Source organism: Oncorhynchus mykiss, chromosome 7 (genome assembly GCF_013265735.2).
Source record: "Oncorhynchus mykiss isolate Arlee chromosome 7, USDA_OmykA_1.1, whole genome shotgun sequence".
Taxonomy (NCBI): domain Eukaryota; kingdom Metazoa; phylum Chordata; class Actinopteri; order Salmoniformes; family Salmonidae; genus Oncorhynchus; species Oncorhynchus mykiss.
This window is the reverse complement of record NC_048571.1, coordinates 78,878,156-78,892,175: the sequence shown is the minus strand read 5'-3', so window position 1 is coordinate 78,892,175 and position 14,020 is coordinate 78,878,156. Positions and strand designations below refer to the sequence as shown.

Genomic DNA, 14,020 nt, shown 5'->3' with positions numbered 1-14,020 from the left:
TCTCTCTCTGTGTGACTGGATGCCCCTGCCCTCTGTCTCTCTCTCTCTCTCTGTCTCTCTATCTCTGTGTATGGATGCCCCTGCTCTCTCTCTCTGTGTCTCTCTCTCTCTGTGTGACTGGATGCCCCTGCTCTCTCTCTCTCTCTCTCTCTCTCTCTCTCTCTCTCTCTCTCTCTCTCTCTCTCTCTCTCTCTCTCTCTCTCTCTCTCTCTCTCTCTCTCTCTCTCTCTCTCTCTCTCTCTCTCTCTCTCTCTCTCTCTCTCTCTCTCTCTCTCTCTCTCTCTCTCTCTCTCTCTCTCTCTCTCTCTCTCTCTCTCTCTCTCTCTCTCTCTCTCTCTCTCTCTCTCTCTCTCTCTCTCTCTCTCTCTCTCTCTCTATGCCCCTGCTCTCTCTCTGTGTATGGATGTCCCTGCTCTCTTCATGTGTGTACTCTGTTGTTTTGGGAGGAGTGACAGAAGGACAGAGTCTCTTCCAGTTTGTACATGAGCCACACAACTGCTCAAGAGATTCTGCATTGAGGAAATGTCCCTGGCCTTCTAATTTCTCATTTGGATTTAACTGACTTAACCAAGTGAAATAAACCCAGAACTGTACGCGTCTTTTGACAAGTGTTTAATGAGAAAAGTGAACTTTGTATATTAGGAGGATTGCCTGAAGTGTTCCTTTCATCCCAACCCCTCCTCCTGTTATTTTATACAGTCACTTGATTCAATAACTGCAGCTGATTTGGTAAACCACTCTTAGAAGTTCACCACGTTTCCCTCAATGTGCTACTCCTCTCATCGGTCTGTGGCACACTGATTTTGATGTGAAAACGTCATTTATCAACCGGTGTTCGATGCTGGCCGCACTGAAATAGAATGAAGTATGAATTGTCATTACAGGGCTGTCTTGAGGTGAAAATATGGTTGGGAGTGGGATGGTGGCTTGTGTTCCATGCATCTTGATTTCCTTCCTCTCTGGCAGCTCATTCACACCATCAGCGTGGTGGATAGGGACGAGCCGCAGTCGGGCCAACGCTTCTCCTTCACCCTGGCTCCAGATGCCACCAACAACCGCCACTTCACCCTGTGGGATGTCAAAGGTAAGGGGTCAGAAGTCATAAATCAAAGGACTTCCAGCTGTTACAGAGTCACTCTGAAGGGTATTCTGAAGGATGATACTGTACATCCTGGTGTCATGCCTCAGACAGTCTTTGAGCCTCATCCGTTAATGCTTTTAGAGTTGGCTGTACCATATTGTCAAATGAATAGGTCCAACTGTGTAGCATAAAAGGTCATTAACACATTGTGAAATATAAAATGACTGTGTCACACTAACATGTGGCACATTAAAATTTGGTATATGGACACACTGTTTAGCTTAACGTGCCACTGCATTTGAAAACACCACTTAAGGACATCCATACAGAGTGGTGACTTTGCCTCCGTCTTTTTTTGTTGTTGCAAAACACTGACCCACGTAGCCAAGAGGGATTACATGTTCGCAAGCAAATCCCTCTTCAGAGATGTGTACCTAAGTGAATGTGACACGTGGCTAAATCAAGATTGATCTGACACAGTGAAAATGTCAGGCGAGTGAGCCAGGGAAATGTCAACGGAGGCTGCGGCGTGGTGTAACCCCAGTCACGCGCCAGGGCAGGAGGTCCTGAGTACGGGGAAACATGGGGCTCAGCGTCCGCATGGGTCCACTCACCCCTCCACACAGGCATGCTCATGCGTTCACATATACGCAGGCAGACAAACACATGCACATGCATAGACACAGGTAATTTGAACCAATCACACATGTATACACACAGAAAAATCTGTATGATGGCAGCAAACATACACACACACACACACACATGCACAAACACACACTTGAACAAACACACACACACACACACACACACATGTACAAACACACACACACTTGTACAAACACACACACACACACACACACACACACACACACACACACACACACACCGTGCTTAAAATGATGCTCTAACACAGAGACACACAGTGACTCAGACCTTTTTTTTCTCCTCCCATCTCTCTTGTTTTCCACTGTACTTCTGTTTTCATGGACACGTTTGTCAACCTGTCAGATTGGATCTGTCACTTTCTCTCTGCACCATCACGGCTTCACATTGCATTCTGTCTTTGAGCCTTGATACATCAGGACAAACAGACACTCTCTTTTATTTCATCCCCTAAAACTGTTATACTCATTGTTTGTTTGGATGTCTGTAAAGCTAGTCTTGGCCATTGAAGAAGGTCTGGAGTTATCGCAAAAAATAGAGACACATCTTGCTTTATTTTACTGACTGTATTTTCCCTATAGGTAGATATTATTTATGAAGCTAATGAAAGACGTGTGTTTTGTTTTGTCTTAGCTTATCAGTTTTTGTTAATTTACTCAACTGATTACCGTAAATGAACATGAGATTCAATAACAAAAACTGTTCTGTATATATTTCACTCCATTAAAACACACATAATTAGCTTAATCATTTCCCTGTCGACTCATAAAATACATATTAAAATATACAGACTGTTTCCACAGCACTCGTCAATGCACCTATTAGTGCAATGAAATTCCACTTTATTTTCGATGAGTTTAAGGTGGTATTGGCAGGTTATTAATGAATACTCTCTGGTACCTTATCTCAAAGAATTCAACACCGTTGGTAACTACATGGTACTAAATGGTCCAAAACAATTATTGTGTCAATCTCAAAGAAACTAAAGTGTGATTAATATGAAAGTATTAGTTCATTAACATTTTAACAAGGAATTTTAAAGTAATTACCTGCTATATGGTTATCATATCATTTCTGAAAGAAACAATACAACGATGATGGAGCCTAAGAGCACTGCATCCCTTTTCAGTCCACACTTTCTCTTTTTCAGATAGAAAGATGCACTTATGAAATAGGATGCTGAGTAGAGGTCAGAGGGACAATGTCAAAGACATTATGCTCAGCAAAGTTACCGTAACAGGAAAAGTGTACTGCCTGCCTGTAACAGTGATGTCTGCCTCCCGACAGTGCTGTATGCTGTATCTACGTCCATAACAGTGATGTCTGCCTGTAACAGTGCTGTATCTACGTCCATAACAGTGATGTCTGCCTGTAACAGTGCTGTATCTACGTCCATAACAGTGATGTCTGCCTGTAACAGTGCTGTATCTACGTCCATAACAGTGATGTCTGCCTGTAACAGTGCTGTAGCTACGTCCATAACAGTGATGTCTGCCTGTAACAGTGCTGTATCTACGTCCATAACAGTGATGTCTGCCTCCTGACAGTGCTGTAGCTACGTCCATAACAGTGATGTCTGCCTGTAACAGTGCTGTAGCTACGTCCATAACAGTGATGTCTGCCTGTAACAGTGCTGTATCTACGTCCATAACAGTGATGTCTGCCTGTAACAGTGCTGTATCTACGTCCATAACAGTGATGTCTGCCTGTAACAGTGCTGTATCTACGTCCATAACAGTGATGTCTGCCTGTAACAGTGCTGTAGCTACGTCCATAACAGTGATGTCTGCCTGTAACAGTGCTGTATCTACGTCCATAACAGTGATGTCTGCCTCCTGACAGTGCTGTAGCTACGTCCATAACAGTGATGTCTGCCTGTAACAGTGCTGTAGCTACGTCCATAACAGTGATGTCTGCCTGTAACAGTGCTGTATCTACGTCCATAACAGTGATGTCTGCCTCCTGACAGTGCTGTATCTACGTCCATAACAGTGATGTCTGCCTCCTGACAGTGCTGTATCTACATCCATAACAGTGATGTCTGCCTGTAACAGTGCTGTATCTACGTCCATAACAGTGATGTCTGCCTGTAACAGTGCTGTATCTACGTCCATAACAGTGATGTCTGCCTCCTGACAGTGCTGTATCTACATCCATAACAGTGATGTCTGCCTCCTGACAGTGCTGTATCTACATCCATAACAGTGATGTCTGCCTCCTGACAGTGCTGTATCTACGTCCATAACAGTGATGTCTGCCTGTAACAGTGCTGTATCTACGTCCATAACAGTGATGTCTGCCTGTAACAGAGCTGTATCTACGTCCATAACAGTGATGTCTGCCTGTAACAGTGCTGTATCTACATCCATAACAGTGATGTCTGCCTGTAACAGTAATGTATCTACGTCCATAACAGTGATGTCTGCCTGTAACAGTGCTGTATCTACGTCCATAACAGTGATGTCTGCCTGTAACAGTGTTGTATCTACATCCATAACAGTGATGTCTGCCTCCTGACAGTGCTGTATCTACATCCATAACAGTGATGTCTGCCTGTAACAGTGTTGTATCTACGTCCATAACAGTGATGTCTGCCTCCTGACAGTGCTGTATCTACGTCCATAACAGTGATGTCTGCCTGTAACAGTGCTGTATCTACATCCATAACAGTGATGTCTGCCTCCTGACAGTGCTGTATCTACATCCATAACAGTGATGTCTGCCTCCTGACAGTGCTGTATCTACGTCCATAACAGTGATGTCTGCCTCCTGACAGTGCTGTATCTACGTCCATAACAGTGATGTCTGCCTGTAACAGTGCTGTATCTACGTCCATAACAGTGATGTCTGCCTGTAACAGAGCTGTATCTACGTCCATAACAGTGATGTCTGCCTGTAACAGTGCTGTAGCTACGTCCATACCAGTGATGTCTGTCTGTAACAGTGCTGTATCTACATCCATAACAGTGATGTCTGCCTGTAACAGTGCTGTATCTACATCCATAACAGTGATGTCTGCCTCCTGACAGTGCTGTATCTACGTCCATAACAGTGATGTCTGCCTGTAACAGTGCTGTATCTACATCCATAACAGTGATGTCTGCCTCCTGACAGTGCTGTATCTACGTCCATAACAGTGATGTCTGCCTGTAACAGTGCTGTATCTACGTCCATAACAGTGATGTCTGTCTGTAACAGTGCTGTATCTACATCCATAACAGTGATGTCTGCCTGTAACAGTGCTGTATCTACGTCCATAACAGTGATGTCTGTCTGTAACAGTGCTGTATCTACGTCCATAACATTGATGTCTGCCTGTAACAGTGCTGTATCTACGTCCATAACAGTGATGTCTGCCTGTAACAGTGCTGTAGCTACGTCCATAACAGTGATGTCTGCCTGTAACAGTGCTGTATCTACGTCCATAACAGTGATGTCTGCCTCCTGACAGTGCTGTATCTACGTCCATAACAGTGATGTCTGCCTGTAACAGTGCTGTATCTACATCCATAACAGTGATGTCTGCCTGTAACAGTGCTGTATCTACGTCCATAACAGTGATGTCTGCCTGTAACAGTGCTGTATCTACGTCCATAACAGTGATGTCTGCCTGTAACAGTGCTGTATCTACATCCATAACAGTGATGTCTGCCTGTAACAGTGCTGTATCTACGTCCATAACAGTGATGTCTGCCTCCTGACAGTGCTGTATCTACATCCATAACAGTGATGTCTGCCTGTAACAGTGCTGTATCTACGTCCATACCAGTGATGTCTGTCTGTAACAGTGCTGTATCTACGTCCATAACAGTGATGTCTGCCTGTAACAGTGCTGTATCTACATCCATAACAGTGATGTCTGCCTCCTGACAGTGCTGTATCTACGTCCATAACAGTGATTTCTGTCTGTAACAGTGCTGTATCTACATCCATAACAGTGATGTCTGCCTGTAACAGTGCTGTATCTACGTCCATAACAGTGATGTCTGTCTGTAACAGTGCTGTATCTACATCCATAACAGTGATGTCTGCCTGTAACAGTGCTGTAGCTACGTCCATAACAGTGATGTCTGCCTGTAACAGTGCTGTATCTACATCCATAACAGTGATGTCTGCCTGTAACAGTGCTGTATCTACGTCCATAACATTGATGTCTGCCTCCTGACAGTGCTGTATCTACGTCCATAACAGTGATGTCTGCCTGTAACAGTGCTGTAGCTACATCCATAACAGTGATGTCTGCCTCCTGACAGTGCTGTATCTACATCCATAACAGTGATGTCTGCCTGTAACAGTGCTGTAGCTACGTCCATAACAGTGATGTCTGCCTCCTGACAGTGCTGTATCTACATCCATAACAGTGATGTCTGCCTGTAACAGTGCTGTAGCTACATCCATAACAGTGATGTCTGCCTCCTGACAGTGCTGTATCTACATCCATAACAGTGATGTCTGCCTGTAACAGTGCTGTAGCTACGTTCATAACAGTGATGTCTGCCTGTAACAGTGCTGTATCTACGTCCATACCAGTGATGTCTGTCTGTAACATTGCTGTATCTACGTCCATAACAGTGATGTCTGCCTGTAACAGTGCTGTAGCTACGTCCATAACAGTGATGTCTGCCTGTAACAGTGCTGTAGCTACGTCCATAACAGTGATATCTGCCTGTAACAGTGCTGTAGCTACGTCCATAACAGTGATGTGTGCCTCCTGACAGTGCTGTAGCTACGTCCATAACAGTGATGTCTGCCTGTAACAGTGCTGTATCTACGTCCATAACAGTGATGTCTGTCTGTAACAGTGCTGTATCTACATCCATAACAGTGATGTCTGCCTGTAACAGTGCTGTAGCTACGTTCATAACAGTGATGTCTGCCTGTAACAGTGCTGTATCTACGTCCATACCAGTGATGTCTGTCTGTAACAGTGCTGTATCTACGTCCATAACAGTGATGTCTGCCTGTAACAGTGCTGTAGCTACGTCCATAACAGTGATGTCTGCCTGTAACAGTGCTGTAGCTACGTCCATAACAGTGATATCTGCCTGTAACAGTGCTGTATCTACGTCCATAACAGTGATGTCTGCCTCCTGACAGTGCTGTATCTACATCCATAACAGTGATGTCTGCCTGTAACAGTGCTGTAGCTACGTCCATAACAGTGATGTCCATCTCCTGACAGTGCTGTATCTACGTCCATAACAGTGATGTCTGCCTGTAACAGTGCTGTAGCTACGTCCATAACAGTGATGTCTGCCTGTAACAGTGCTGTATCTACATCCATAACAGTGATGTCTGCCTCCTGACAGTGCTGTATATACGTCCATAACAGTGATGTCTGCCTGTAACAGTGCTGTATCTACGTCCATAACAGTGATGTCTGTCTGTAACAGTGCTGTATCTACATCCATAACAGTGATGTCTGCCTGTAACAGTGCTGTATCTACGTCCATAACAGTGATGTCTGTCTGTAACAGTGCTGTATCTACATCCATAACAATGATATGTCTGCCTGTAACAGTGCTGTATCTACGTCCATAACAGTGATGTCTGCCTGTAACAGTGCTGTAGCTACGTCCATAACAGTGATGTCTGCCTGTAACAGTGCTGTATCTACGTCCATAACAGTGATGTCTGCCTCCTGACAGTGCTGTATCTACGTCCATAACAGTGATGTCTGCCTGTAACAGTGCTGTATCTACATCCATAACAGTGATGTCTGCCTGTAACAGTGCTGTATCTACGTCCATAACAGTGATGTCTGCCTGTAACAGTGCTGTATCTACGTCCATAACAGTGATGTCTGCCTGTAACAGTGCTGTATCTACATCCATAACAGTGATGTCTGCCTGTAACAGTGCTGTATCTACGTCCATAACAGTGATGTCTGCCTCCTGACAGTGCTGTATCTACATCCATAACAGTGATGTCTGCCTGTAACAGTGCTGTATCTACGTCCATACCAGTGATGTCTGTCTGTAACAGTGCTGTATCTACGTCCATAACAGTGATGTCTGCCTGTAACAGTGCTGTATCTACATCCATAACAGTGATGTCTGCCTCCTGACAGTGCTGTATCTACGTCCATAACAGTGATTTCTGTCTGTAACAGTGCTGTATCTACATCCATAACAGTGATGTCTGCCTGTAACAGTGCTGTATCTACGTCCATAACAGTGATGTCTGTCTGTAACAGTGCTGTATCTACATCCATAACAGTGATGTCTGCCTGTAACAGTGCTGTAGCTACGTCCATAACAGTGATGTCTGCCTGTAACAGTGCTGTATCTACATCCATAACAGTGATGTCTGCCTGTAACAGTGCTGTATCTACGTCCATAACATTGATGTCTGCCTCCTGACAGTGCTGTATCTACGTCCATAACAGTGATGTCTGCCTGTAACAGTGCTGTAGCTACATCCATAACAGTGATGTCTGCCTCCTGACAGTGCTGTATCTACATCCATAACAGTGATGTCTGCCTGTAACAGTGCTGTAGCTACGTCCATAACAGTGATGTCTGCCTCCTGACAGTGCTGTATCTACATCCATAACAGTGATGTCTGCCTGTAACAGTGCTGTAGCTACATCCATAACAGTGATGTCTGCCTCCTGACAGTGCTGTATCTACATCCATAACAGTGATGTCTGCCTGTAACAGTGCTGTAGCTACGTTCATAACAGTGATGTCTGCCTGTAACAGTGCTGTATCTACGTCCATACCAGTGATGTCTGTCTGTAACATTGCTGTATCTACGTCCATAACAGTGATGTCTGCCTGTAACAGTGCTGTAGCTACGTCCATAACAGTGATGTCTGCCTGTAACAGTGCTGTAGCTACGTCCATAACAGTGATATCTGCCTGTAACAGTGCTGTAGCTACGTCCATAACAGTGATGTGTGCCTCCTGACAGTGCTGTAGCTACGTCCATAACAGTGATGTCTGCCTGTAACAGTGCTGTATCTACGTCCATAACAGTGATGTCTGTCTGTAACAGTGCTGTATCTACATCCATAACAGTGATGTCTGCCTGTAACAGTGCTGTAGCTACGTTCATAACAGTGATGTCTGCCTGTAACAGTGCTGTATCTACGTCCATACCAGTGATGTCTGTCTGTAACAGTGCTGTATCTACGTCCATAACAGTGATGTCTGCCTGTAACAGTGCTGTAGCTACGTCCATAACAGTGATGTCTGCCTGTAACAGTGCTGTAGCTACGTCCATAACAGTGATATCTGCCTGTAACAGTGCTGTATCTACGTCCATAACAGTGATGTCTGCCTCCTGACAGTGCTGTATCTACATCCATAACAGTGATGTCTGCCTGTAACAGTGCTGTAGCTACGTCCATAACAGTGATGTCCATCTCCTGACAGTGCTGTATCTACGTCCATAACAGTGATGTCTGCCTGTAACAGTGCTGTAGCTACGTCCATAACAGTGATGTCTGCCTGTAACAGTGCTGTATCTACATCCATAACAGTGATGTCTGCCTCCTGACAGTGCTGTATCTACGTCCATAACAGTGATGTCTGCCTGTAACAGTGCTGTATCTACATCCATAACAGTGATGTCTGCCTCCTGACAGTGCTGTATCCACGTCCATAACAGTGATGTCTGCCTGTAACAGTGCTGTATCTACGTCCATAACAGTGATGTCTGCCTGTAACAGTGCTGTATCTACGTCCATAACAGTGATGTCTGCCTGTAACAGTGCTGTATCTACGTCCATAACAGTGATGTCTGCCTGTAACAGTGCTGTATCTACGTCCATAACAGTGATGTCTGCCTGTAACAGTGCTGTATCTACGTCCATACCAGTGATGTCTGTCTGTAACAGTGCTGTATCTACGTCCATAACAGTGATGTCTGCCTGTAACAGTGCTGTAGCTACGTCCATAACAGTGATGTCTGCCTGTAACAGTGCTGTATCTACATCCATAACAGTGATGTCTGCCTCCTGACAGTGCTGTATCTACGTCCATAACAGTGATGTCTGCCTGTAACAGTGCTGTAGCTACGTCCATAACAGTGATGTCTGCCTGTAACAGTGCTGTATCTACATCCATAACAGTGATGTCTGCCTCCTGACAGTGCTGTATCTACGTCCATAACAGTGATGTCTGCCTGTAACAGTGCTGTATCTACGTCCATAACAGTGATGTCTGCCTGTAACAGTGCTGTATCTACATCCATAACAGTGATGTCTGCCTCCTGACAGTGCTGTATCTACGTCCATAACAGTGATGTCTGCCTGTAACAGTGCTGTATCTACATCCATACCAGTGATGTCTGCCTGTAACAGTGCTGTATCTACGTCCATAACAGTGATGTCTGCCTCCTGACAGTGCTGTATCTATGTCCATAACAGTGATGTCTGCCTCCTGACAGTGCTGTATCTACGTCCATAACAGTGATGTCTGCCTCCTGACAGTGCTGTATCTACGTCCATAACAGTGATGTCTGCCTGTAACAGTGCTGTATCTACGTCCATAACAGTGATGTCTGCCTCCTGACAGTGCTGTTTCTACGTCCATAACAGTGATGTCTGCCTGTAACAGTGCTGTATCTACGTCCATAACAGTGATGTCTGCCTCCTGACAGTGCTGTATCTACATCCATAACAGTGATATCTGCCTGTAACAGTGCTGTATCTACATCCATAACAGTGATGTCTGCCTGTAACAGTGCTGTATCTACGTCCATAACAGTGATGTCTGCCTGTAACAGTGCTGTATCTACGTCCATAACAGTGATGTCTGCCTGTAACAGTGCTGTATCTACGTCCATAACAGTGATGTCTGCCTGTAACAGTGCTGTATCTACATCCATAACAGTGATGTCTGCCTCCTGACAGTGCTGTATCTACGTCCATAACAGTGATGTCTGCCTGTAACAGTGCTGTATCTACATCCATACCAGTGATGTCTGCCTGTAACAGTGCTGTATCTACGTCCATAACAGTGATGTCTGCCTCCTGACAGTGCTGTATCTATGTCCATAACAGTGATGTCTGCCTCCTGACAGTGCTGTATCTACGTCCATAACAGTGATGTCTGCCTCCTGACAGTGCTGTATCTACGTCCATAACAGTGATGTCTGCCTGTAACAGTGCTGTATCTACGTCCATAACAGTGATGTCTGCCTCCTGACAGTGCTGTTTCTACGTCCATAACAGTGATGTCTGCCTGTAACAGTGCTGTATCTACATCCATAACAGTGATGTCTGCCTCCTGACAGTGCTGTATCTACATCCATAACAGTGATATCTGCCTGTAACAGTGCTGTATCTACATCCATAACAGTGATGTCTGCCTGTAACAGTGCTGTATCTACGTCCATAACAGTGATGTCTGCCTGTAACAGTGCTGTATCTACGTCCATAACAGTGATGTCTGCCTGTAACAGTGCTGTATCTACGTCCATAACAGTGATGTCTGCCTGTAACAGTGCTGTATCTACGTCCATAACAGTGATGTCTGCCTGTAACAGTGCTGTATCTACGTCCATAACAGTGATGTCTGCCTGTAACAGTGCTGTATCTACGTCCATAACAGTGATGTCTGCCTGTAACAGTGCTGTAGCTACGTCCATAACAGTGATGTCTGCCTGTAACAGTGCTGTATCTACATCCATAACAGTGATGTCTGCCTCCTGACAGTGCTGTATCTACGTCCATAACAGTGATGTCTGCCTGTAACAGTGCTGTAGCTACGTCCATAACAGTGATGTCTGCCTGTAACAGTGCTGTATCTACATCCATAACAGTGATGTCTGCCTCCTGACAGTGCTGTATCTACGTCCATAACAGTGATGTCTGCCTGTAACAGTGCTGTATCTACATCCATAACAGTGATGTCTGCCTCCTGACAGTGCTGTATCTACGTCCATAACAGTGATGTCTGCCTGTAACAGTGCTGTATCTACGTCCATAACAGTGATGTCTGCCTGTAACAGTGCTGTATCTACATCCATAACAGTGATGTCTGCCTCCTGACAGTGCTGTATCTACGTCCATAACAGTGATGTCTGCCTGTAACAGTGCTGTATCTACATCCATACCAGTGATGTCTGCCTGTAACAGTGCTGTATCTACGTCCATAACAGTGATGTCTGCCTCCTGACAGTGCTGTATCTATGTCCATAACAGTGATGTCTGCCTCCTGACAGTGCTGTATCTACGTCCATAACAGTGATGTCTGCCTCCTGACAGTGCTGTATCTACGTCCATAACAGTGATGTCTGCCTGTAACAGTGCTGTATCTACGTCCATAACAGTGATGTCTGCCTCCTGACAGTGCTGTTTCTACGTCCATAACAGTGATGTCTGCCTGTAACAGTGCTGTATCTACGTCCATAACAGTGATGTCTGCCTCCTGACAGTGCTGTATCTACATCCATAACAGTGATATCTGCCTGTAACAGTGCTGTATCTACATCCATAACAGTGATGTCTGCCTGTAACAGTGCTGTATCTACGTCCATAACAGTGATGTCTGCCTGTAACAGTGCTGTATCTACGTCCATAACAGTGATGTCTGCCTGTAACAGTGCTCTATCTACGTCCATAACAGTGATGTCTGCCTGTAACAGTGCTGTATCTACATCCATAACAGTGATGTCTGCCTGTAACAGTGCTGTATCTACGTCCATAACAGTGATGTCTGCCTGTAACAGTGCTGTATCTACGTCCATAACAGTGATGTCTGCCTGTAACAGTGCTGTATCTACGTCCATAACAGTGATGTCTGCCTGTAACAGTGCTGTATCTACATCCATAACAGTGATGTCTGCCTCCTGACAGTGCTGTATCTACGTCCATAACAGTGATGTCTGCCTGTAACAGTGCTGTATCTACATCCATACCAGTGATGTCTGCCTGTAACAGTGCTGTATCTACGTCCATAACAGTGATGTCTGCCTCCTGACAGTGCTGTATCTACGTCCATAACAGTGATGTCTGCCTCCTGACAGTGCTGTATCTACATCCATAACAGTGATGTCTGCCTCCTGACAGTGCTGTATCTACGTCCATAACAGTGATGTCTGCCTGTAACAGTGCTGTATCTACATCCATAACAGTGATGTCTGCCTCGTGACAGTGCAGTATCTACGTCCATAACAGTGATGTCTGCATTCGGACAGTGCTGTATCTACGTCCATAACAGTGATGTCTGCCTCCTGACAGTGCTGTATCTACGTCCATAACAGTGATGTCTGCCTGTAACAGTGCTGTAGCTACGTCCGTAGCAGTGATGTCTGCCTGTAACAGTGCTGTAGCTACGTCCATAACAGTGATGTCTGCCTGTAACAGTGCTGTATCTACGTCCATAACAGTGATGTCTGCCTGTAACAGTGCTGTATCTGCGTCCATAACAGTGATGCCTGCCTCCTGACAGTGCTGTATCTACGTCCATAACAGTGATGTCTGCCTCCTGACAGTGTTGTATCTACATCCATAACATTGATGTCTGCCTGTAACAGTGCTGTATCTACGTCCATAACAGTGATGTCTGCCTGTAACAGTGCTGTATCTACATCCATAACAGTGATGTCTGCCTCCTGACAGTGCTGTATCTACGTCCATAACATTGATGTCTGCCTGTAACAGTGCTGTATCTACGTCCATAACAGTCATGTCTGCCTCCTGACAGTGCTGTATCTACTTCCATAACAGTGATGTCTGCCTCCTGACAGTGCTGTAGCTACGTCCATAACAGTGATGTCTGCCTGTAACAGTGCTGTACCTACGTCCATAACATTGATGTCTGCCTGTAACAGTGCTGTATCTACGTCCATAACAGTGATGTCTGCCTCCTGACAGTGCTGTATCTACATCCATAACAGTGATGTCTGCCTCCTGACAGTGCTGTATCTACGTCCATAGCAGTGATGTCTGCCTCCTGACAGTGCTGTATCTACATCCATAACAGTGATGTCTGCCTGTAACAGTGCTGTATCTACGTCCATAACAGTGATGTCTGCCTGTAACAGTGCTGTATCTACATCCATAACAGTGATGTCTGCCTGTAACAGTGCTGTAGCTACGTCCATAACAGTGATGTCTGCCTGTAACAGTGCTGTATCTACATCCATAACAGTGATGTCTGCCTGTTACAGTGCTGTAGCTACGTCCATAACAGTGATGTCTGCCTACTGACAGTGCTGTATCTACATCCATAACATTGATGTCTGCCTGTAACAGTGCTGTATCTACGTCCATAACCGTGATGTCTGCCTGTAACAGTGCTGTATCTACGTCCATAACAG

At 45.1% G+C, this 14,020-nt stretch overlaps 1 protein-coding gene across 5 annotated transcripts in view; it reads left to right on the top strand.

Moving 5' to 3' along the window:
• Positions 1-14,020, top strand: part of LOC110528552 (cadherin-22) — a 269,991-nt gene that overhangs the window by 224,089 nt on the left and 31,882 nt on the right. For all 5 annotated transcript variants that reach the window (XM_036984155.1, XM_036984152.1, XM_036984153.1 and 2 more), the window contains one exon: positions 967-1,084. In XM_036984155.1, the coding sequence (XP_036840050.1) occupies positions 967-1,084 (118 nt within the window). The remainder of the gene's footprint in view (positions 1-966; positions 1,085-14,020) is intronic.